This window comes from Capra hircus, chromosome 21, assembly GCF_001704415.2.
Source record: "Capra hircus breed San Clemente chromosome 21, ASM170441v1, whole genome shotgun sequence".
Lineage (NCBI taxonomy): Eukaryota > Metazoa > Chordata > Mammalia > Artiodactyla > Bovidae > Capra > Capra hircus.
Window position 1 is genome coordinate 54,968,616 of NC_030828.1, and position 26,184 is coordinate 54,994,799.

The window sequence follows — 26,184 nt, forward strand, 5'->3', positions numbered from 1 at the left end:
CTTTTTAATATGCTGTCTAGATTGGTCATAACTTTCCTTCCAAGGAGTAAGTGTCTTTTAATTTCATGGCTGCAGTCACCATCTGCAGTGATTTTGGAGCCCCCTAAAATAAAGTCTGACGCTGTTTCCATTGTTTCCCCATCTATTTCCCATGAAGTGATGGGACCGGATGCCATGATCTTAGTTTTTTGAATGTTGAGCTTTAAGCCAACCTTTTTACTCTCCTCTTTCACTTTAATCAAGAGACTCTTTAGTTCCTCTTCACTTTCTGCCATAAGGGTGGTATGTCATCTGCATATCTGAGGTTATTGATATTTCTCCCGGCAATCTTGATTCCAGCTTGTGCTTCCTCCAACGCAGCATTGTGCATGATGTGCTCTGCATAGAAGTTAAATAAGCAGGGTGACAATATACAGCCTTGACGTACTCCTTTTCCTATTTGGAGCCAGTCTGTTGTTCCATGTCCAGTTCTAACTGTTGCTTCCTGACCTGCATACAGGTTTCTCAAGAGGCAGGTCAGGTGGTCTGGTGTTCCCATCTCTTTCAGAATTTTCCACAGTTTATTGTGATCCACACAGTCAAAGGCTTTGGCATAGTCACTAAAGCAGAAATAAATGTTTTTCTGGAACTCTCTTGCTTTTTCGATGATCCAGCGGATGTTGGCAATTTGATCTCTGGTTCCTCTGCCTTTTCTAAAACCAGCTTCAACATCTGGAAGTTCATGGTTCATGTATTGCTGAAGTCTGGCTTGGAAAAATTTGAGCATTAATTTGCTAGTATGTGAGATGAATGCAATTGTGTGGTAGTTTGAGCATTCTTTGGCATTTCCTTTCTTTGGGATTGGAATGAAAACTGACCTTTTCCAGTCCTGTGGCCACTGCTGAGTTTCCCATATATGCTGGCATTGAGTGTAGCACTTTTCACAGCATCATCATTTAGGATTTGAAATAGCTCAACTGGAATTCCATCACCTCCACTAACTTTGTAGTGATGCTTCCTAAGGCCCGCTTGACTTCATATTCCAGGATGTCTGACTCTAGGTGAGTGATCACACCATCGTGGTTATCTGGGTTCCCCTTTAGGACATGCCAAATTGTTTTCCAAAATCTTTTTTTTTTAATTTCTGAAAATTGTATATGAATTTACTCTGCTGTTAGTATATATGAATGTTTAACTATAGCCTACTGACTTTTACGAGTGAAAAATCGTACCCTGTTGTTTAATTTGATATCTTTGGTTGCCAGGAAGTTGAATATTTTTCCCCATTTATTGTGACTTTTCTTTTTTGAATCACCTTTTATTGTTTTGACCGTTGAATTTGGTTTTACTTCTAAAAGTTTAACTTTTTAATGTTCTCAGCTACAAAGTCAATTTAAATGGCATGGTCATTAGTGAAGATACTGTCTGTAAAGTTACCAGAGGCTCAGTTTCCTCAATGGCCATCCACCCATCGGAAATGAGAACTTTGGTGGCAGCTGGTGCCAAATCTGGGCAAGTTGGACTTTGGGATTTGGTAAGTTATTATTAATTTTTTGAAGCTACTGAAATTCGATTAAAGGAAATAGTCTGTGAAAGAATGCCTAAATCCATGTGTTTCTAGATGTTACTTGAGATACATAGTTTTGTGCTTTGTGATTTCAAATTTTAGAAACTTACAGGAATTTAAATTTACTTTATAAAACTTCTAACATTTTTAGCTTGAATATCATTAGTCATCTGGGCATAAATTCCTGCCAGGAAACTTTATTACAGCTTTAAATGTATATATGAAAAGATCACAGCAAGTTCTTAGTTTTCTAATTATGTTTGAAATACAATTTTCAAACTGGATCAAAATGTCTTCCCAAGGATCTTCTTACGATGATCCTAGTCATTTTTTGATGAGTCAGAAACTGATATTAAATTTCATTCATTGCATATATAATAATACATTGATTGCTTTTAGTGGTTACAAAATTGAAGAAAGCCAAGTTAATATTCTCTGAATTTATTTATTTTTGGCTTTGCTGGGTCTTTGTTGCTATTCGGACTTTTCTCCAGTCTCGGTGAGCAGGGGCGACTCTGTAGTTGCGGTGCTCAGGTTTCCTATTTCGGTGGCTTGCCTTGTTGCAGAGCATGGGCTCCAGGGCGCTCAGGTTTCAGTATCTGTGGCACATGGCTCAGTAGCTGTAGCTACTAGAGCTCTAGAGCACAGGCTGAGCAGTTGCGGTACACTGGCTTAGTTGCTCTGCAGCATATGGGATCTTCCCAGATCAGAGATCGAACCCATGTCTCCTGCATTGGCAGACCGCTGAGCCACCAGGGAAGCCCTGAATTTATTTTCTAATTGGGAAAGTAGAACAAAGACATGAAAAATGCCTAAAGGACGATTAATGGAGATGGAGAAGCCATTGTGACTTGTCGAGGGTTGGGGTTAATAAATGATTTTTGTGAGAAGAAAAGAAATAAAAACCAAGTTCTCCTTTGAGTGCATAGGTTCTTGCTTATTTTGATAAGATGTTAGTAGGGGTAGGAGGCGAAAGGATTTGGTAAAGAAAACAGAAGCAGGGAAGTGGGAAGAGGACCAGAAATAGTATAAGGTTGTATAAGCTAAGAGATGAATTTCAAGCATGGGAGCCTGACAGGGCTTTTTTTTAAGAGGAGTTATGAAGAATGGGCAGCTTCCCTTGTAGATCCGTTGGTAAAGAATCCACCTGCAGTGTAGGAGACCTGGGTTTGATTCCTGGGTTGGAAAGATCCCCTGGAGAAGGAAATGGCAACCCACTCCAGTATTCTTGCGTGGAGAATCCCATGTACAGAGGAGCCTGGAGGGCTATCGTCCATGGGGTCACAAGAGTTGGACATGACTTAGTGACTAAACGACCACCAAAAAGAATGGGAACAGAAAAAAGGGGTGTTAGTTTTGACATAGGGTATGGTTAGTGAGTTGAGAGAATAGCTTCAACGATAAGGTAAGGAAGGAACGGAGCCTTTTAGGAGATTAAAAAAGTATGGGGTCGGGGACTTCCCAGGTGGTGCAGTGGATGAGAATCTGCGTGCCAATGCAGGGAACATGGGTTCGATCCCTGTTCCAGGAAGAGTCCACATGCTGTGGAGTAACTAAGGCTGTGAGCCAGAACTACTGAAGCCTGAGTACCTAGAGCTTGTGCTCTGCAACAAGAAAAGCCACGGTGAGAAGAAGCTTGAGCATCCTGATCAAGAGTATCCCCCACTCAGTGCACTAGAGACGCCCACATGCAGCAGTGAAGACCCAGTGCAGCCAAAAGTAAAGAAAACAAAAATTTTTAGAAAGTATGAAGTAGAGGAGGAAATGAAAACAGTGGATAGACTGTTTGTTGAAGAACTTAGAAAAGGAATAATAGAGAATTAGCATAGTCGAGTGAGTATCTTTTCAGGGTGGATGTTGATACATAGCAGAGTTGAAGACATGTGGAACAGTCCATTTGTCATGTCTTTTCTGATGACTCCAAAAACCTTTTTTACTGGAAGTCTGCAGTCCAGTGTTTTTATCAACTTTCTAGCTTTTCAGGACACCTGGTTATCTCAACAGACTGAGCAAGTCTAAAGCCAGTGTCTTAGCTATCCTGTTCTCACTCCCCAACTTCCTAATTTTTTTTTTTTAATATTTATTTTTATTATTTAACTGTGCTGAGTCTTTGATGTCAGCTGTGGAACGCGGGATCTTTCGTTGAAACATGTGAACTCTTAGTTTTGCCCTGTGGAATCTGGTTTCCTGACCAGGGAACAAACCCGAGCATCCCTGCACTGGACAGCCAGGCGAGTCCTCCCCTAGTTTTTTTTTTTTTTTAAATTAGTTTTGTTGAGGTCTAATGCATATTTTATAAAATCCACACATTTAAAGTGTACAATTTAGTAATTTTTAGTAAGTTTATTGAGTTGTATAACTATCATGATTCAGTTTTAGAACATTTTCATCATTCCTGTAAGATTCCTCATGGCTATTTATGTTTAATCCCTGTTTCTACCCTTATCTCCAGGCAAATCTCTACAAATTTGCATTTTTTAGATACATTTCGTATAAATAGAATCACAGAATACATGGTCTTTTATGTTGGTGTTTTTCTTTGAGTATGGTTTTAACGTGTATCTGTGTTATTATAACATGCTAGTAGATGCTAATCTGTCAGCACCTCTCTTATTGTTGAACAGTATTTCCTTGTTTGATTATACATTTTGTTTATGCATTTATCACTTGGTAGACATTTGGGTTGTTTCCACTTCCTGGCTGTTGTGAATAATTCGATTTTAAATATTTGTATACACATTTTTGTGTGGAAATGTGTTGTCATTTCTTTTGAGTGGGTACCTGGGAATAGAATTGCTAGGTCATATGGAAACTAGTTAACATTTGAGGAGCTGCCAAACTGCTTTCCAAAGGGTTTGCACCATCTTCTATTCCCATCAGCAATATATGAAGGTTCCAGTTTTCCTCCGTGCTCACCAACATTTATTATTGTCTGTCTGTCTGATTATAGTCTTTCAAGTGGCTGTATTTTCCTAGTGAAGGTGTATCTTCCTAGTGAAGTTTTATCTCCCTGTGGTTTTGATTTGCATTTGTCTAGTGAATAAGGTGGAGAAGGCGATAGCACCCCACTCCAGCACTCTTGCCTGGAAAATCCCATGGACAGAGGAGCATGGTAGGCTGCAGTCCATGGGGTCGCTAAGAGTTGGACACAGCTGAGCGACTTCACTTTGACTTTTCACTTTCATGCATTGGAGAAGGATATGGCAACCCACTCCAGTGTTCTTGCCTGGAGAATCCCAGGGACAGGGGAGCCTGGTGGGCTGCCGTCTATGGGGTCGCACAGAGTCGGACACGGCTGAAGTGACTTAGCAGCAGTGAATAATGATGTTGAGGCTCTTATCCTGCCATTTGGATGTCTTTGGTGAAATGTCTATTCAGATCTTTTGTCAGTTTTTCTATTGGATTGTTTTCTTGCTGAGTTGTAAGAGTTCCTTGTATACTCTAGATGCGCATCCTTATCAGATACTTGATTTACAAGTATTTCTCCTTTTCATTTTCTTAATGCTATGGAAGTGCAAAAGTTTTGAGTTTTGATGAGGTCCAATTTATCAAATTTTTAGTGGATTGTGTTTTTGGTGTCATCTAAGAAATCTTCCGTGTAGCCCAAAGTCAGAAAGTTTTTCTCCTATGTATTTTTCTAAATATTTTTATAGTTTAAGCTTTTGCATTTAGTTCACTGATCGACCTTGAGTTAGTATTAGTATTACAATCTTTGAATTGTTTCTGTATGTGCTCTGAGGTAAGGGCCCCGGTTTGTCTTTTCATATGTGTATATCCAGTTGTCCCAGCACTGTCTTTTGAAAAGACTCCGTTGCCGCATTGAATTGCCTTGGTATGCCCTCAGTTTTCCACTTAACTTTTGGTAAGATTCCTAGTCTCTCCTAGGGTCAAAAGTTGCATTGTCATTCATTTGGTCACCCATGTACCCATTCATTCAGTCCACACTTACTGAGTGTTTTGTGTTAAGTACTCTTCTAATGATACCCCAGCCATATTTGTGAGGAAAGACTGTTCATGTTCTCATAGGGTTTGGAATTTAGTGGCAAAAGCAGCATGAATGAAGTAATTATATAAATTATACAATTTGATAAATGGAGTGAATTATATGCTCTGATTAATGGAGTGAAGGAAGGGTGGTATTATCACGTAATAGGTAGACTGGCCTGATTTGGAGGATCAGGGAAGACTTCCCTGAAGAAGGGAGAATTGAGTTGAGATTTGAAAGCTAAGTAGGAATAAACCAAGCAAAGAAAGGGAAAAGAGCATTTCAGGCAAGAGGAACAGCATGTCAAGGACCTTAGGCAGTAGGATGCTGGCTTGATACATTCAAAGACCTGAAAAAAATGCCTGTGTGGCTGGAGCATGGACAACAAAGGCAGAGATGGAAGGGATGAGAGGAGTAGGGGGGAAATATAGAGGTGGGAAGAGGTCAGATGTATATCTTGATAAATTTTGTTGAGAACTTTGCTTTTTATCCTAAAAGCAAGAGGAAGCCATGGAAGAGTTAGGTTGTCCCTTCATTCCTTGTGTGTAGTAAAGTCCTGTAATGATTTTGCCCTCTCTTTCCTCTCCTGGCTAACAGCAGACTAGTGAGGGCTCCATTTTCTTTTTTGGGATCACTGTAATTGTCTTTACTGGTGCTTGTACTTGCAGTTTTCATATTCCAATCCATTGTGTACAGCAGTCATTTCTAGGCTCAAAACAAACTGGTCCTGGACTCATTTTGGTCGTTAGATGCACACTTAACTTGGTATTTTCGGACTGAAATGGGATTTGGACTACAGGTTTCCTTCCTTATCCAGAGTGAAAGTGAAGTCACTCAGTCGTGTCTGACTCTTTGTGGCCCCACGGACTGTAGCCTACCAGGTTCCTCCTTCCGTGGGATTTTCCAGGCAAGAATACTGGAGTGGGTTGCCATTTCCTTCTCCACCTTATCCAACAGTAGAGTATTACTGTGAAACCGTTTGTAAGCTCAAATGGTGTAATGCAAGAAGCAATTACCTTAAGGTGTCTTGCTAATAAATGCACAGAATAAATCAAGATAAAGTACAGATGCTGTCAGACACAGTTCAGAGCTAAGAGTGGCTTCATGCCGAGATACTGAATGTAAGTTCCCTGGGACAGAGCTTGGTGGTGCCACTCTTGCTGCTTGGGGTGCGCTGCCTCTGTAACAGCTTCCTGCAAAACAAATGCTGAATACTATTTTCATTTTTCACCTTTTCTCCTAAAAACGAAAATCCTTTTGGATTCCCTTCAGTTAGCGAAAATAGATGTTAACATAGGTGTTTTGTAAGAGCGAAGTGGTATAAAGCAAAAAGCAAGCTTTTGAAAAGCAAGGTTACCTGTGTTTATTTTTAAAGTAATTAAAATAGAAAATTCAGTTCTTCAGTTCTACCAGGCACGTTTCAAGTGCTTAATAGCCACACATGAATAGTGGAGTCCATATTGGACAGTGCATGCATATTTCATTTTTGTCATTTCAGTAAGTTCTTTTGGACAGTGATGCTGTGGAGCAAGTTAATAACAGCATTAATTTTGGTAAAATGAGGCTCAGATAAGATAACAAACAACGTAATGAAGGAGACAGCAAAACTAAGGAAACAAATCAGTGAAACTAATAAATTAGAAGGAACAGAATAGACATTGCTGAAAATAAAATTACTGATATTAAAGGAAAGATTTAAGGTTATCTTAAACACAGATGAAAAAAGTTTTAAGGGAAAAGCCAGAATTGGATTGGCACATTTGAAAATGTATGCCATGCTCTCAGAAACTTTAGAGCTTAAAGGACAAAGAATTCTTCAGGTAGGAAAAACAAATTAGGTTCAAGGGGAGAAGCCAGGCTTGCCTCAGTTTTCTACAACATTTCGTGTAATGTCTACAAAGTTCTGAGGGAAGGAAGTGTGACCTGGAATACATAGGTAGCCCAAGATATTATTCTTATGTAAAGGCAGCAGGGTAGGTATTTTCACATGTGAAAAAATTCAAGAAATTCAAGACCTGTGAGTTCATCTGGAAAAACTGCTTGATAGAAAATCTCAGCCAGTTAAAAGTAAGTCAAAATTAAGAATTCACAAGTGAAGAAGCTTGACAGAAGAATCGATGAGTATTGAATCCATTTAAATGAAGAACTAATATTAAACGGCAATATGAATTATGGTTACAGAATTAAATATGAATGTTGTTAACCTGGACAAAATAAAAATAAATATAGAGATGGAAAAAGGGGAGATTGGGAGCGGGATAGGAAATAGTGTCCTCAATCAATAGAAATTTAAAATTGAGACATTCATAGTTAAATTTAAAAATAAAGCTTAATGACTGTAAGGGCTTTATGCTTTATACTTTTTCCTTCTTAGATAACTAGATAACCCTTGTAAAGAATCACTTGAAATTCAAAAATTCCTTCAGCTTGCTTTTCTTTTATTATTTTAAAGTATAGTTAAATTTAATACTATTAAAAGTGGCCTTCCCCATCCCACCCCCCCAAATTTCTTCTCTGTCCTTCTATCTATATAAGTAACTACATGTAAAGACATCTATAATGATTGCTTAATATTTCAGTGATAATTTTGGTCAACTTTGGATTTTGAATGATTTTTCAGAAGTTTTGTCTGGAGAGTATTGTTTTTCTAAAAAAAATATATGCTATGGACAAAGATGCCAAAGTGTTAACAGTGGTTAACTCTGGGTAAGAGAAGGAGTTTGTGTGATTGTAATTTTTTTCCTTTTTTTAAAAGAAATTTTTCTTTCTTTCCTTTAAAATTTTTTTGTCTTTAAAAACTTAAAAAAGACAAAAACAATGCTTGAGTATTTCAGAGCAGACTAAGCTAGATTTGGAGATGATAGTTGTTGGTTCATAGTATAACATGTGGTATAGGAATATAGCATGGAAATTCGAAACACGATGATTTCAGAGTTGATAATCCAGTAGTGAAAGGATAGTCTTTAGAAGCAGTAATATTACTACAGAAATTCAAATACATGCATTTTTCATGGGGTATTTAGGGAATTTGGTTTTTTTTCAGTTGCTAAGTCGTGTCTGACTCTGTGATTCCACAGACTGCAACATGCCAGGCATCCCTGTCCTTCAGTATCTCCTGGAGTTTGCTCAAACTCACGTCTGTTGAGTCAGTGACGCTATCTAACCATCTCATCCTCTGCCGTCCCCTTCTCCTCTTTGTCCTCACTCTGCCGCCCCCTTCTCCTCTTGCCCTCAATCTTTTCCAGTATCAGGGTCTTGTCCAACGAGCCAGCTCTTCGCATCAGGTGGCCAGAGTATTTAGGGGATAAAATATTTTAAAAACTATCATTTTGTGTCAGAATCAAACAACTTAGGAAAATTGTGCTCAGGATGATATACCATAGAGAAGCATACTTAGCAAGCAAAGTAGAAGTAACACTGATGTATTTTAGTAGGAAGGAATTATCCTGTATGTGCAATAAAAAGTAAATCTCACATTTCCTGAGGATTTCATGAAATGAAGTCAGAATAAGCAGTAGTTATTTCCCCTCTGCATTATGAAAAACTAGTTGTCTAGTGGGAAAAAACTGGAAACTGTTAAAATAAATGAGACTTAGTTCTGTTGGATTGAAAATTAGGAAAATAATGTCGTGAGAGTGTTAAGTTTCTAGTTCTGACTTTCTAATTGGGAGGTTGCGTATAATAGTAGACTGAGAAAAGACTGAATATAATACAGACAAAAATATTTTAATGACTTAATGACATAGAATATATTACTACTTCTCACCAGTTTTTGTCTCTCTCCCTACCCCTAACTCTCTTCCAGACTCACCAACCTAAAGAGGATGGAGTTTATCTTTTTCAGCCCCACAGTCAACCGGTCAGCTGTCTTTACTTCTCACCGGCCAATCCGGCTCACCTACTGTCACTGAGCTATGATGGCACATTACGCTGTGGGGATTTTCCCAGGGCTGTTTTTGAAGAGGTAAATGTTAGTGTGTTTACATATTGACCTTAGATGATATTCTAGATTCTTTGTGAAATGCCACATGAATGATTATTATACAGTCAGACTGGATGAGATGGTATGGAACAGGGACTTTAGAACTATTCTGCCTAAATTCATATCCCGTCTGGCACTATTTGTGTGACCTTGACAAGTTCCTTTACCTCTTTGTGTCTCAGTTTCCTTAGTTTTGAAATGAAACAGTAATAATATTTACCTTACAGGGTTGTCACGAGGATTAGATGAGTTAATGTAGATACAGTACTTAAAACTTTTGCAAAATTTTTTAAAGACAATAACCTATTCTGTTTTAAGGCTTAAAACTTGTCTTTTATTCAGGAAAAATATTAGAATATTATATTTTTGTTTATTATTTCTAGCCTTTACAGATATGAATTTTGTGAGGTTGATTCTTAGATGTGATAGAAAAGACTATAGAGAAATTCATCACATAACAAATAGTACTATAGCACATTGTATCTAAAACATATGGCCAGTCTACATTAACTCACTTAATGTATCACAGAAACTATAAAATTTGTTTTTTTGTCTTCTAGCTAAGATTTATCATGTCTTACATGCCATATATATATATCTGATAATAGATTAGCTCAGCTATTTTTATCTGGTGAAGTTAGAATGAAATACTGCAATTGGATGTGATAAAATTGTACTCTGGCAAGAAATGGACACCCAGGCGATTTCATTCAGAACATCTTAGGCCAGGTTTATTCGTAACCACCTGTTGAGGATAAGGTCTTTTCCTGGGCTAATCTAGCCCCTATGAGGTCAGATTAAGTTGAAGTCTGTTTAAGAATAGTTGAAAGATGTTAGGCTCATACTTGTGACTATCCATCTGCCGAAAGATACTCTGCTAAGATAAATAGCCTTTACCCCTTGAAGGTTTTCTAATCCATTTGATATCTGGTTGGGTAGACCAGAAGCTTCCAAAGGCCTGAGGAATCCTCACAATATATGATCCCAGTGATTACATTTGGTCTCCTACTTAAATATCTGCTACTTAATGCTTACAACAAACATGTCATTTCAGGTGAGCTTTCACATTTGCTTATTAACCATATTAGATTTCCTCATTAAGAGAGTTCTTATAAATTAAACCCTTTTTCAATGTGAATTTTAATCTTTATGAAGTTCAGGATGGTTTAGATGTAGGTTTCTACCCTTTAACTTATTTTGAATGAAATTTTGAAGTTTTTAGACATCCTCAGTATAAGGGCAATTTTATGTGTGAAACAATGAAGAAAACATGATATCATCACTTATGATTTATTGTCATAAATACTAATTTAATTGATCTAATTTTATGTATGCCTTAATTTTTTATGTAAACCAGTACTCAAAATTAACACATTTTGATGTCTTTGTAATTATTCTAATATTCTGTGTACAGATTATTTATAATTACTTATAGGAGTTTTTCTTAATACATGTATTTATTGAAGTATAGTTGACTTACAATGTTTGAGGTGCACAGAAAGGTGATTCAGTTATACATATTATTTTTCAGATTATTTTCCATTATAGGTTATTAAAAAATATTGACTATAGGTCTCTGTAAACCTTTGCTACTTGTTGCATCTATTTTTTTAAATTAGAAATCTACCATTCTCTTCATACTAAGTCAAACAAGTGGAATCAAAATGTCATAAATTTTTTAGTTAGGTGAAAATTCATAAGTTTTCTAAAATACATATATTATGCATAACATATATATATATACAAAAGTGTTTCTGCTATGCTTGGTAAAGGCTTGAGAGAGAACATAAAAAACATAGATGGAGAAATTGGAAAACCTAAACTGAATGAAATGGAGCACTGAGTATGAAGAAAAAATGAAACAAACTAGATGAAAGTAAAAGATCATCATATAGTCCAGTTGGTTTTAAACATGGCTGCTCATTAGAAACATATCTGGAGCTTTGGACAAAAAAAGCAGTACCTAGGCATTTGTAATTCTGATATGCATCTGGATTTTTAAAAGTGATTATAGGTTTTCTTATTAAATAGTAGCTTTGGTGATAGAGAATTCTATTATTTTTCTGTTGATAAGCATGATACAATGGTATTAAGTGAGTAATAGTTCAGTTCAGTTGCTCACTTGTGTCCAGCTCTTTGTGACCCCATGGACTGCAGCACACCAGGTTTCCCTGTCCATCCCACCAACTCCTGGAACTTACTCAAACTCATGTCCATTGAGTCAGTGATGCCATCCAACCATCTCATCTTCTGTCGTCCCCTTCTCCTCCTGCCTTTGATCTTTCCTAGCATCAGGGTCTTTTCCAATGAGTCTGTTCTTCACATCAGGTGGCCAAAGTATTGGAGCTTCAGCATCAGTCCTTCCAATGAATATTCAGGATTGATTTCCTTTAGAATGGACTGGTTTGATCTCTTTGCAGTCCACCCTGTCCAGCCTTCAGCCTTTCCCAGAATCAGGATCTTTTCCAGTGAGTCATCTCTTTGCATCAGATAGCCAAAGTATTGGAGCTTCTGCTTCAGCATCAGTTCTTCCAATGAATATATACAGGGTTAATTTCCTTTTGGATTCACTGATTTGATCTCCTTGCAGTCTAAGGGATTCCCAAAAGTCTTCTCCAGTACCACAGTTTGAAAGCATCAGTTCTTCAGTACTCAGCCTTCTTTATGGTCCAGCTCTCACATTTGTACATGATTACTGGAAAAACCATATCTTTGACTATACAGATCTTTGTCGGCCAAGTGATGTCTCTGCTTTTTAATGTACTGTCTAGGTTTGTCATAGCTTTTCTTCCAAGGAGCAAGCGTCTTTTAAATTCATGGCCGCTGTCATCGTCTACAGTGATTTTGGAGGGCAAGTAAATAAAATCTGTCACTACTTCCACTTTTTCCCCTTCTGCTTGCCATGAAGTGATGGGACCGGATGCCATGATTTTAGTTTTGGATGTTGAGTTTCAGGCCAGCTTTTTCACTCTCCTCTTGCAGCCTCATCAAGAGGCTCATTAGTTCCTTTTTACTTTCTGCCATTAGAGTGGTATTATCTGCATGTCTGAGGTTGTTGATACCTCTCCTGGCAATCTTGATTCCAGCTTGTGCCTTATCCAGTCTGGCATTTTGCATGATATACTGTGCATATAAGTCAAATAAGTAGGGTAACAGTATAAGCCTTGTCATCCTCCTTTCCTAATTTAGAACCAGTAAGTTGTTCCATGTCTGGTTCTTACTGATGGCTTCTTGACTCTCATACAGGTTTCTCAGGAGAGAAACCATCTCTTTAAGAATTTTCCATAGTTTGTTGTGATCCAAACAGTCAAAGACTTCACTGTGGTCAGTAAAACAGAAGTAGTTGTTTTTTGGAAATTCTCTTGCTTTCTCTATGATCCAGCAAATGTTGGCAATTTGATCTCTGATTCCTCTGCCTTTTCTAAACCCAGCTTGTACATCTGAAAGTTCTCTATTCATATACTGCTGAAGCCTAGCTTGAAGGATTTTGAGCATAACTTTACTAGCATGTGAAATGAGTGCAGTTGTACAGTAGTCTGAACATTCTTTGTCATTGCCCTTCTTTGGGATTGGAATGAAAACTAACCTTTTGCAGTCCTGTGGTCACTGCTGACATATTTTCCAACTTTGCTGACATATTGAGCGCAGCACTTTAACACCATCATTTAGGATTTTAAATAACTCAGCTGGAATTCTGTCACCTCCACTAGCTTGTAAGTAATGCTTTCTAAGGCCGCTTGACTTCACATACTAGGATGTCTGGCTCTAGGTGAGTGACCGTACCATTTTGGTTACCTGGGTCATTAAGACTTTTTTTTTGTACAGTTCTTCTGTGTATTCTTACCACCTCTTCTTAATCTCCTCTGCTTCCGTTAGGTCTGTATTGCTTCCGTCCTTTATTGTGCCCATCCTTGAATGAAATGTTCCCTTGATATCTTCAGTTTTCTTGAAGAGATCTTTAGTCTTTCCTATTCTGTTGGCTTCCTCTACTTCTTTGCATTGTTCATTTAAAAAGGCCTTTTTATCTCTCCTTGCTGTTCTCTGGAACTCTGTATTCACTTGGGTATATCTTTCCCTTTCTCCCTTGGTTTTTGCTTCTCTTCTTTCCTCAGCTATATGTAAAGCCTCCTCAGACAACAATTTTGCCTTTTTGCATTTCTTTTTCTTTTGGATGGTTTTGGTAACTGTCTCCTGTACAGTGTTACAAACCTCTGTCCATAATTTGAAGAACTGTGGCACTCTGTCTGCCAGATGGAATACCTTGAATCTATCCTTCACCTCCCCTGTATAATCATACGGGATTTATTTAGGTCATACCTGAATGGTCTAGTGGTTTTCCCTACTTTCTTCAATTTAAGTCTGAATTTTGCAATAAGGAACTGATGATCTGAGCCACAGTCAGCTCCAGGTCTTGTTTTTGCTGACTATATAGAGCTTCTCCATCTTTGTCTGCAAAGAATATAATCAGTCTGATTGCAGTATTGACTACCTGGTGATGTCCATGTGTAGAATGGTCTATTGTATTGTTGGAAGAGGGTGTTTGCTATGACCAGTGCATTCTCTTGGCAAAACTCTATTGGCCTTGCACTGCTTCATTTTGTACTCCAAGGCCAAACTTGCTTGTTACTTTAGGTATCTCTTGACTTCCTACTTTTGCATTCCAGTCCTCTGTGATGAAAAAGACATCTTTTTTTTTTCGGTGTCAAATCTATAAGTTCTTGTACGTTTTCATAGAACTGTTCTGCTTCTTTGGCATAAGTGGTTGGGGCATAGACTCAGATTATTGTGCTGACATATTTTCCAAATTTGCTGACATATTGAGTGCAGCACTTTACACCATCATTTAGGATTTTAAATAACTCAGCTGGTTTGCCTTGGAAATGAACCAAGATTATTCTTTCATTTTTGAGATTGTACCCAAGTACTGCATTTTGGACTCTCTTGTTGACTATGAGGGCTACTTCTTTTCTTCTAAGGGATTCTTGCCCACAGTAGTAGATACAGTGGTCATCTGAATTAAATTTGCCCATTCCTGTCCATTTTAGTTCATTGATTCCTAAGTTGTCCTAAGATGATTTTTTTTAAATGTCAGTGTTGTGAATTAAGTCATAGTTTAAAAAACATGGTGAGAGTGAAGTTTATGGTATAGGAAATACTACATCTCAGTAAAACTGTAAAAAGAAATTAAGAAGGGGAAAAAAGAAATAGTGAACCAAACCAAACCCACGTGCAGACTCGATTCTGTCAACAGATAGCTGTTAGACGCCTTGAAGCTGAGGTAGAGGTGTCAATAACTAAAGCTTTAGGCTCCTGGTTTGTGGTCTAGCAAAATGGTGTTGAGGATAAATAACATCATTTTTGGGATTCTCGATCTGTAGCTCAGTCTTGCCATCTCCTGCTTGAGTGTGTCCAATTTACCTTGATTCATGGCCTAGCATTCCAGGTTCCTATGCACTACTGTTCTTTATAGCGTTGGACTTTACTTTCACCACCAGACACATCCAAAACTAAGCATCATTTCTGCTTTGGCCCAGCTGCTCCATTCTTTTTGGAGCTATTAGTAATTGCTCTCTGCTCTTCCCTCATAGCATGTCGGACCCTTTCCGATTTGGAGGAGGTCGGTGTGCATCTTCTGGTGTTCTATCTTTTTGCCTTTTTATACTGTTCATGAGGTTTTCCTGACAAGAATACTAGCATGGGTTGCCATTTCCTTCTCCAGTGGACCATATTTTGTCAGAACTCTTCAGTGTGACCTGTCTTGGGTGGCCCTGCACAGCATCACTCATAGTGTCATTGAGTTAAACAAGCCCCTTTGCCTTGACAAGGCTGTTGTTCATGATGGGGATTTGCTTGTTAGTAATTATTGTAATTATTTAAAGAAATGTCTCTTGGGATCTTTGCCTATTTTTACTGGGGTTATCTGTATTTTTAGTATTGAGTTGTCAAAGTTCTCCACTTATTTATTTTTTTAAAAGTCAGGCTTATTGAGGTATACAATACATACTATAAAACTTACCTATTTTAGGTGTGCAGTTTTATGAATCTTGGCAAACTTATGTAACCACCACTGCAATCAAGATATAGAAAGTTTCCATCACCTGAAAAAAATTACCTCATGACCCCCTGCAGTTAGTCCTCTCCTCCTTCCCAAGCCCCTGGAAACCAGTGATGTGATTACTGCCCATATAATTAAAAAAATTTTTATTGGAGTATAGTGGATTTACAGTGTTATGTTTCAAGTGTACAGCACAGTGAATCAGTTACACATATTATCCACAAGATTCTTTTCCCATATAGACCTTTACAGAGTATTGAGGACAGTTCTGTGTACTATATAGCAGGTTCTTATTAGTTATCTATTTTATATATATTAGTGTGTATATGTCAGTCCCAGTTTATCCACCCCTCCCCCATCTTCTGGTAAACACAGTTTATTTTCTACATTTGTGACTCGACTTCTGTTTTGTTATTTGTACCCTTTTTTCAGGTTCCACATGTAAGCAATATATGATATTTATCTGTATCTGATTTACTTCACTCAGAATGACAATCTCTAGGTCCATGCATGTTTCTGCAAATAGCATTAGTTTGTTATTTTTTGTGGCTGACATTCCATCAGGGTGTTCCTGGTGGCTTAGATGGTAAAAAATCTGCCTGCAGTGTGGGAGACCTGGGTTCAATTCCTGGGTTGGGAAGAACCCCTGGAGAAGGGAATGGCTACCCACTCCAGTATTCTGGCCTGGAGAATTCCATGGACTCTGTAGCCCATGGGGACATGACTGAGCGGCTTTTACTGAAACTGAGTATCCCATCGTACATGTGCACCACTCCACTGTGGATGCACCCTTTAGGTTGCCTCCATGTCTCGGCTATTGTAAATAGTGCTGCTGTGAACATTGGGGTGCATATAGCTTTTTGAGTTTCAATTTGTATTTCAATTGAGTAGAATTCAGATTCAATCTATTTCCAGTTAAGTTTCAGGGTAGATCTGCAACTGAGGTTTATTGGATTTACGAGATTTGGGATGTAGCCCCAGCATGGATGGATGGGCTGTTTGATTGCAGGCAAGTCTTGGGGTTGATCAGTCAGTGCTTTCGATTCCATCTCTGCAAAAGAGGATGACCATTTTGTCCTGTGCTTCTTGTGGGGATGATGGGAGGATAAATGAGGTATTTGGGGTAAAGTGTTATATTACTTTTTTAACAAAGAATTTATGCATTGGCTTTTTTTTTAAAAGAAGAGCATTACTTAAGTTGATTGTTCCTTATATCCTTAGGTATATAGAGATGAAACAAGAAGCTTTTCCTCCTTTGACTTCTTGACAGAAGATGCCTCCACTTTAATAGTAGGTCACTGGGATGGAAGTATGTCACTAGTGGATAGGCGGACTCCTGGAACGTCTTGTGAGAAACTTATCAAATCATCTTTGAGCAAAATAAGAACTGTTCATGTGCACCCAGTGCATAGACAGTATTTTATCACTGCAGGATTAAGGTATGTTCTTCATAAAATTTTATGATACAGATGTTTTAACATTAGGAATAATGTTTTAGTTTGATTGACAAAGACTTTTTTGTGATACCCACAGACCAAATAATTTTCCTTTCTAGGCTAATTTAAGGGTGTTTTTCTTTCTTTCTTTCTTTTTTTTTTTTTTTTAGTTTTTTTGTGATTCTTTAAAATGAGATTTAATACATAGTGAAAATATTGAAACAAATATACATTTTTGTTTTCCCTGGTCTTGTGCATTTACTTCAGTCTTTTGAGAAAATCTGTAAAAAATACAAGTTAAATGGGACCTAAAATTTCTTAGTCTGTGTTAACTTTTTTCTTGAGGCGATGAGAAAGCCAGCTAGAATCTTGTCTCTCTGTACCCACCTGGTTACATATATATGCTATAATTTTGGAATTTTTCTAATTTTTAATCTATACCAGTGTTTTTAAAATTAATACAGGAGATCAGAGGGGCCTGTCTTAACTGTTCTTCAATGTAGTGTGTATTTGAGTGTCTAATTTATGTTCCGTGCTATTGTAGAGGCTTACTCTGTGTACTGTGATAACACTGAGAATCATTCCTCCTGTTACAGGGACATTCATATTTATGATGCAAGATGCCTGAAGCCCAGTAGAAATCAGCCTTTGATTTCTTTAACTGAACACACAAAGAGCATCGCTTCAGCCTATTTTTCACCTCTTACTGGTAACAGAGTAGTAACCACATGTGCTGATTGTAAGCTGAGGTAAATTGGGAAGACGGAAATACATTGTTAAGAGTCTGTAATTACTGTGTTCGTTAACCAGTAGCTTTGTTTACTATTACTTCTTATTAAATCACTAGCGTTACTTGTTTTGTAGCCATGTCTAGGTTCCCAAAGATCAATGACTTGTACTTAATATCATTTCAGCAGTTTTGGAATCTGTAAATTTTCTTGAGATTGGCAAGGAAGGTCTGTAACTACCCTGGGGAATGATGTCAGGCTTTCCTTTTAGCCCTGAAATCTGATGAAATCAGGCTTGTGATATCTTGTGTGAAAGTCGCTCAGTTGTGTCCAGCCCTGTGACCCCATGGATTGTAACCTGTCAGGCTCCTCTGTCTGTGGAATTCTCCAGGCCACAATACTGGAGTGGGTAGCCGTTCAGGGGATCTTCCCAACCCAGGGACTGAACCCAGGTCTCCCGCATTGCAGGTGGATTCCTCACCATCTGAGCCACCAGGGAAGCCTAAGAACACTGGAATGGGTAACCTATCCCTCCTCCAGTAGATCTTCCCGACCCAGCATCGAACCGTGGTCTCCCGCATTGCAGGTGGATTCTTTACCACCTGAGCTGCCAGGGAAGCCCTTCTGTGTGACATCTTGGGCAGAAGATAATTTTAGCATAGGAAGAAGCTCTTACTCTGGGGATAGTGGGATCCCTCCCACAAGTCAAGTGCCGAATTGAAGTTGCAGAGCCCTTGGCCATGGGCAGGCAGAAAAGATAGCAAAAACTGGGTCTCTGTACAAACTATTGTATAAAATTTTATGATTTTAGCTTTGGTATTGTTCTATAGCTACTACCTAAAAATGGATTTTAAAATGTAATATAAGCCAGTTGAACAAAAATAGAAAATAATGCCAATTTTTAAAAATGTGGAGAATGTTAATGCAACAATGAAGGAAATAATTTTATTCTCATTTAAAAGCCACAGTTTTGCTTAACATTGCAATTCTCAATTTATGAGACTTTTACCTTAAATGATTTTGGAATGTGTTCATTATTCACTCAACAAGTATCTGTTGAATGTATACTATGGGCTGGGCTCTAGAAAATCACCTAATTTATGTTTAGACCCATATATTAGGAAGAACATGGTTTATATGTGTGTGAGAGGTGCCCTGTTAATTCCTTGTAAAGTCTGTGAGCATTGCCAGGTAGTACATTAAGAGATTTCATCACTGGGCAATCACAGCCCAGTGTCCCCTTTCCACCCATGCAGTTTTCTTTGTGTTAAGGACCACTTGTCCCATTCCTGTTCATTTGCACTGCAGACTTTACTCTTGTGATTTGGCTTTCTGGTAATCTAATTAGAGTTCTAGTGCCAAGAAATGGCGGTGGGATAGCTAGGCACAAGGAGAAGGGCGAGGTGGTGATGACATGGCTACTTTCTGCCAGGGTGCCTGGTGGAGGCTTCTGAGCTCCTGCAGTTGCCCCACACAGTTCCTCCCCTTAATTACTGGCCAGCCAGTCTTGCCAGAGCCTGGAAGTGACAGTATGACGCCTTCAATCGATAGGTCTCATGGGGAACTTGCTCTTGATACATGCCTGCACTTTAGGTTATTTGTGCATTTTCAGACGACATCCGTTATGTATGACCTGTATTACTGTGGATCTGATTATAGAGTCTGGATTATCACTGTAGAATGTACATTTAAGTTTGGAATAATAGTGTTTAGTTTCCAAACTAAACCCTAAGAACTGAATTTTACGATATTCTTTGTAACTTTTATAAATATATTAGCTAGCTGAGGTTTGTTAGAACCTGATCCTATATATTTTAAAACAACAACCATTTCATTATCATGAACCAGTGAAAAACTTGTTAAATACCCTGATGATATTTCAGAAAAATCTCAAACAATAAAAAGAGTGTGCTTCTTTATTCTTGCTGTTTATTTTGCAGAATCTTTGACAGCAGCTGTATATCCTCGAAGATTCCTCTTCTTACCACCATCAGGTCAGTGCCCATATGCCAAATAATGTGGACCCTGGATTACAATGAGCTCTTTGTTGGACTGCATACGTTAGACATCTGATTATCAAAGAGATGTATAGGTCTGATTTTATATTACAGTGTTCCTGGTTACTTGTTCCTGTCCCATCCAGAAGAGTTCTTGTTTCCAGGTTGCCGGTGTCTACAAAGAGGTTCTGTTTCTTTTAGTCTGTAGCTATTCCCTGCTTCTGAGTGGTTATATTTTGGTTAAGGTGAATGACTTTTCAAAAACTAAATTAGTCATGCTATCATATTGAGGCTGACTTGCTTGAGAGGCTAGCTGAAGCACTCTTTATTTGCGCCTGTTTCTTCTGGGCTTAGCTTCCCCATCTCCTATTTCTTTGTTTGGTTATCCTCTTTTTGCATCTGCTACCTTTAATATATGTATTTTACATCAAACTTTACTCAGTGTCTACTTCCTACACATACTTTTTTATCAGCGTTTATTAAGTTGGGGACAGGGCATGCAATATATGTTAACTGTTGCTTCATGAGTTTTATAGTCTATAGAGGCTATATTTAATATGCTTATTTTCTTTTTCACAGAATTTCCCCTCTTCATTTCCTTTTTCAAACTTTATTAACTGTAGTTAGTTTGTTGACTTCTAGTGTGTATTTTTAAAAAATTATCTAGGGTGATGATTCTGGGGTCAGTAGAGATAAGGTCATTGAATGGCAGTGAGAAATGTGGTTCTCCATTGTTCATCCTTCTTTAATAAGAAAGGGCTGTTGGTGGTGTTGCAATGTAGAGAATACAAGGGCAGTGCTTTTGTTCTTTGCTTTGGAGAGCAGTGAAGAGCCCCACATATATTTAAATTGTTTTTTACCTTATTTTTAGTTGTGATTGTAAACACATAACAGTAAGTCAGCCACCTTAACTATTTATACAGTTCAGTAGTGTTAGGTGTGATCACGTTGTGCAACAGTTCTAGAATTTTCTATCTTGCAAAACTGAACCTGGCCCATGAGACATTAATTCCTCTCTCTTTTCCAGATTGTGGCAGCCATCTGTCTAGTTTGCGTTTCTATGATTTTTACTACTTTACGTATTTCATATGAGTGAAATCATAGAGCATTTGTTTTTTTGTGATGGGTTTATTTCACTTAGCATAATGTCCTTGATGTTCATCCATGTTCTAGCATGTAACAGGATCTTCTCCCTTTTTAAAGGCTGCATAATAATTCCATTGCATGTATGTGCCATATTTTCTTTATCCGTTCACCTCTTGATCGACATTTGGGTTGTTTCTACCTCTTGACTATTGTGAAAAAGCCTACAGTGAACAAATGGGTGTAAAGGTATCTCTTCAAGATCCTGTTTTGAATTCTTTTGGATAATACCCAGAAAGGAGATTTTAATGGATCATCTGATAATTTTATTTTCAAATTTTTGAGGAACCTCTATACTGTTTTTCCATAGCTGCCAAACCGTTTTACATTCCAGGAGTGCACCAGAGTTCTAATTTCTCTTTTTATATATGTATCAATACTTATCCTGATGATTGTGAGGTAATATATCATTGTGATTCTGATTTGCATTTCTCTAATGATCAGTGATGCTAAACATCTTTTCATATGCTTATTGACCATTTGTCTATCTTCTTTAGAGAATTGTCTGTTTAGGTCTTTTGTTTTGAATTGCATCATGTTTGTTATTGAGTTATAGAAATTCCTTACATATTCTGCATTATCAAATATATGATTTTCAAATGTTTTCTACCATTTTGTGGGTTGCCTTCTCAGTCTGTTGATTGTTTCCTTTGCACAGTTTATAAGTATGATGTAGATTTGTCTATTTTTGCTTTTGTTGCCTGTACTTTTGGTGTCATATCCAGAAAATCATTGCTAAATCCAGTGTACTGAAACTTTCCCCTGTGTTTTCTTCTGTGTTTTATTAAGAGTTCCAAGTCTTAGGTATAGGTCTTTAATCAACTTTGAGTTGATTTTAGTATATAGTATGAGGTTATGGTGGTTTAGTCACTACATCACCTATGACTCTTGCGACCCTGTGGACTGTAGCCCGTCAGGCTTCTCTGTCCATGGGATTTTCAGGCAAGAATATTGGAGTGGGTTGCCATTTGCTCCTCCAGGGGATCTTTCCGACCCAGGGATGAAAAACCCCCATCTCCTACATCGCAGGCAGATTCTTCACCACTGAGCCATCAGGGTTACTGTCCAATATTATTCTTTTGCATGCGGATATCCGGTTTTGCCAGAAGCATTTTTTGAAGGGACTCTCCTTTCCCCGTTTTGTGGCCTTGGCACCCTTGTTGAGTGTCATTTGACCGGGAGCGTGGGCGTTTCCTTATGGGCTCTGTTCTGTCCCGCTGGTCCATAGCGTCTGTCTCTATACCAGTACCGCGCTGTCATGGTTTCTGTTGCTTTGTGTAGTATATTTTGAAATCAGGATATATGAGGCCCCCAACTTTGTTCTTCTTTTTAAAGATTATTTTGGCTGTTTGTAAAATCCCTTGAGCTTTCGTATTAATTTTAGGATGTTTTTTTTCTATTTCTGTAAAACGTGCCCTTGGGATTGATTGCATTGGTTGAATTCTATAGATCACTTTGGGTAGTACAGACATTTTAACAATATTGAGTTTTCTAATCCACAGGCAATTTATTTGTGTCTTTATTTGTTTGTGTCTTATTTGTGTCTTTTGTTAGTTTCAGTAATGCTTTGTAGTTTTCAGTGTACAAATCTTTCATATCTTTGGTTAAATTTATTCCAAAATATTTTATTCTTGTTGATGTTATTACAAATGGGATTTAAAGAAATATATTTATTTGTTTTTGACTCTGCTGGGTTTCTGTTGCTGTGTGTCAGGCTTTCTCCAGCTGTGGTAAGCGGAGCTACCCTTCATTGGGGTGCGTGGGCTTCTTATTGTGGCAGCCTCTCTAGTTGAGGAGCATGGGTTCTAGAGCACAAGCCCAGCAGCTGTGGTGCACATTCTCTGTTGCCCCGTGGCATGTGTCATCTTCCCAGACCAGGAATCGAGCCCATGTCCCCCGCATTGGCAGGTGGCTTCTAACCACTGGACCACCAGGGAAGTCCTGGGGTTGTTTTCTTATTTTCCTTTCTGGATTGGTCATTGTTAGTGTGTAGAAATGCAGCTGATTTTTGTGTGTTGATTATATCCTGCAAATTTGCTGAGATTTCATTTATAACTGTGTGTGTGTAGTCTTTAATCCTACCCAGTTTTCTAATTCTACCAAATTTCCAGTGTTAAATATGTTGAATAGATGGCAAGAAAGGCATCCTTGCCTTTTACCAGATCTTACAGGAAAAGCTTTTAGTCTTTCATCATTGAGTATAATGTTAGCTGTGGGCCTTTAATATATGACCCCTAGTTTATTATGTTGAGATCGTTTCTGTCTGTTCCTGGTTTGTTGAGTGTTTGTCATGAAAGGGTATTGAATTTTGTCAGATGGTTTTTCAGTACCAGTTGAGAGGATCTTATGATTTTTGTCCTTCATTCTGTTTAGGTGGTATGTCAATTAGTTGGGTTTTGTGTTTTGAACCTTCCTTGCATTCCAGGTATAAATTCAACTTGGTCATGGTGTATAACCCTTTTAATGTGCTGTTTGAATTTTTTTGCTGGTATTTTGTTGAGAATTTTATACCAATATTCATCAGGAATATTCGTCTGTAGGGCTTTTTGCTTTTTTTCTCCCAATAGGGTCTTTGTCTGGCTTTGGTATTAGAGGTGTTTGCCTCATAGAATGAATTCCTCTTCAGCTGTTTGGAAGAGTTTGAGGAGCATTTGGTGTTAATTCTTACTTAAATGTTACGTAGAAATCTTTAGTGAAGCCATCTGGTCCGGGGCTTTCTTTGATGGGAAGTTTTTGGTTATTGTTTTAATCCCCTTACTAGTTACAGTTCTGGTTAGATTTTCTATTTCTTTTTGATTCAGTCTTGGTAAATTTTATGTGTTTGGGAATGTATTCATTTCTTCTGGATTGTCCAGTTTATTGGTGTATGGTTGTTCATAGTATTATAATCCTTTTTATTTCTGTAACATAAGTTGTCCCAGTTTCATTTCTTATTTTAGTTATCTGCACTTTCTGTTTTCTTAATCTAGCTTGCCGGTTTTGTTCTCTTAAAAAAACCAGCTCTTAGTTAATTTTTCCTATTGTTTTTGTATTCTCTAATTCTTTTATCTCTAATCTTTATTTCCTTCTGCTAACTTTTGGTTTTGATTATTCTTCTTTTTCTAGTTCCTTGAGATGTAGTTAGATTGTTGATTTTGATATCTTTCTTCTTTTTTGATGTTTATTGTTAAAAATTTCCCTCTTAGTATTGCTTTCATAGCATCCCATAGATTTTGGTAGTTGTATTTTTATTTGTGTACAGATATCTTCTAATTTCCCTTGTGATTTTTTTTCTTTGAGCCCCCAAAGTACTTTTTACCTATGGTTGTATAGGTTATATAAAATGATTTCAGGGTTTGGTTATTAGGGGAATACAAATATGGGAAATAGATTCTGTTAAACAGCAGTAACTTAGATTGTGTATGTCTTTATTCTAGGTCTTGTGTTTGCATGTGCTAAAAAAAAGGAGGGGAGTGTATTGAGTTAGGAAGCCAAACAAAAATGTTGCCATTTCAGTATGTTCAGTGACCATGCACTGAGCACAAACCACTGTACTCAGCACTGGAGATTCAAAAATGCAGACATCATCTCTCTCCTGGGTTTCAGTCTTGTAGGAAGGATAAGATTAGGTCGTTGATGACTCAGTAACTTGAAACTTGGCAGAGAAAACCAGCATTTAGGAGCAGTGCCATCTTTACCCTCTGCCCATGCTATTTTGAGTTATTTAACACTTACTGTCTTTCAAAAAATTGTTTCATTAGGCACAACACCATCACCGGGCGATGGCTGACCAGGTTCCAGGCCGTGTGGGACCCTAAGCAGGAAGACTGTGTCATAGTTGGCAGCATGGCCCAGCCACGGCGAGTGGAGATCTTCCATGAGACAGGAAAGTGGGTGCACTCTTTTCTGGGTGGAGAATGCCTTGCCTCTGTGTGTTCCATCAATGCTATGCACCCAACTCGGTATATTTTGGCTGGAGGTAATTCCAGTGGGAGGGTACATGTTTTTATGAACTAAGAAAGTTGTGGACTTTTGGGTTTGGAAACACCAATTTGTTCAAATTAATCTGTCTAAGGAGCCTAGTAATTCGTGTGGCTTAGTCTGTTTACTTGGTAATATGTACTATTTAGCGAATATAAATTTGCTTTGTAAATAAGAATTATGAGCAGAATGTACTTTTAGGAAGAGAGAGGCCTTGGAAGTTGTTTCTGTAGGATGTGGAGGGCATTGGAGGGGAGACTGTGATGCTTTCAGCACTTTTAACCAGGCAGAATGTGGAGAAATTCCAGCATTATAAATTACAAAGCTTTGAGTGATCAGTGTTTTGGTTGTTTTTGTCGCCTTGATTCTATAGTCATATATAGATTTGTGGTTTACTTTACAGTTTGAAATACATATTTATTTCTAGACTTAAATACACTGGAAGGGATCCTGAAAGGTTATCTCATCTGAGTGATTTTGAAACTTTTAATTTTTTTAACTGAGCACTTTTTCCCCCTTGCCTCTAAATTAAATCTTATATGAAATCCCAAGATAATTGCTGAGAGGCTGTGGTTCACTTGGGCAAGGCCTGGGTCCTTGTGTTGACCTTCTCCTCACTCCTCTCCATGGCTCCTGAGACACAGCCAGGGAGTCCCAGGGCTTGTAGGCACAGGGTTGGAATATACTAATCCCTGCCACCCAGTGTGAGATTACTTTTAGACCACTGTTTCCCAGACTGGGTTGCAGCTATTGACGTGACTTAAGTGACCATGACCAGTGTCTAAAAAAATGAAAAGGAGACAAATAGTAAAGAATAGCAAACAAAATTAGAACAAATATTCTTTTGTGAAACTTAGTTCCATGCATACATAGCTGTAGGTATACATGCATATGTATTTTATGATGTAAAATGTATTTCTTTATCACTGTGGTCATGGTTAAAGAAGTAGGAGCTCCTACCCTAGAAGGTCCCAGCCAGCTTTATGTGTCCTTGTCTTTTAAACTCTCCAGAGGAGATTTAGTAGCCTGGGAAAGTGTTATGGAATTCCATTTCTGGCGTTTATTCATTAAAAATACTTGTTTTCAGAAGCTGTGGCAACTTGAATGTGTCTGTTGTTGGACCCTACTAAATCAGCAACTGAGATTACTGTGTGTTATTATTGATTCAACTTTTTCTGTTGTTCATTGCCAAATGACTACTGAAAGACTGTTCTAAATAGTTTCAGCAATATGCCTGATTTCTAAGAGGAAATATGATTTTTCCAGAATGGTATGTCACAGAAATAAAGTGATATATATAATTTCCTTGAATAACATTTTTTTCTTTTTTAAAATTTATTCATTTGGCTGGG

The 26,184-nt window shown here is 37.9% G+C and overlaps 1 protein-coding gene across 1 annotated transcript in view; it reads left to right on the plus strand.

Annotated features, from left to right (window-relative positions):
- WDR76 (WD repeat domain 76) overlaps positions 1 to 26,143 on the plus strand; it is a 49,401-nt gene extending 23,258 nt beyond the window's left edge. The window contains exons 8-13 of the mRNA XM_013973146.2: positions 1,360 to 1,513; positions 9,337 to 9,495; positions 16,790 to 17,007; positions 17,601 to 17,753; positions 19,673 to 19,726; positions 24,613 to 26,143. Of these exons, the coding sequence (XP_013828600.1) occupies positions 1,360 to 1,513; positions 9,337 to 9,495; positions 16,790 to 17,007; positions 17,601 to 17,753; positions 19,673 to 19,726; positions 24,613 to 24,868 (994 nt within the window). The 3' untranslated portion in view covers positions 24,869 to 26,143. The remainder of the gene's footprint in view (positions 1 to 1,359; positions 1,514 to 9,336; positions 9,496 to 16,789; positions 17,008 to 17,600; positions 17,754 to 19,672; positions 19,727 to 24,612) is intronic.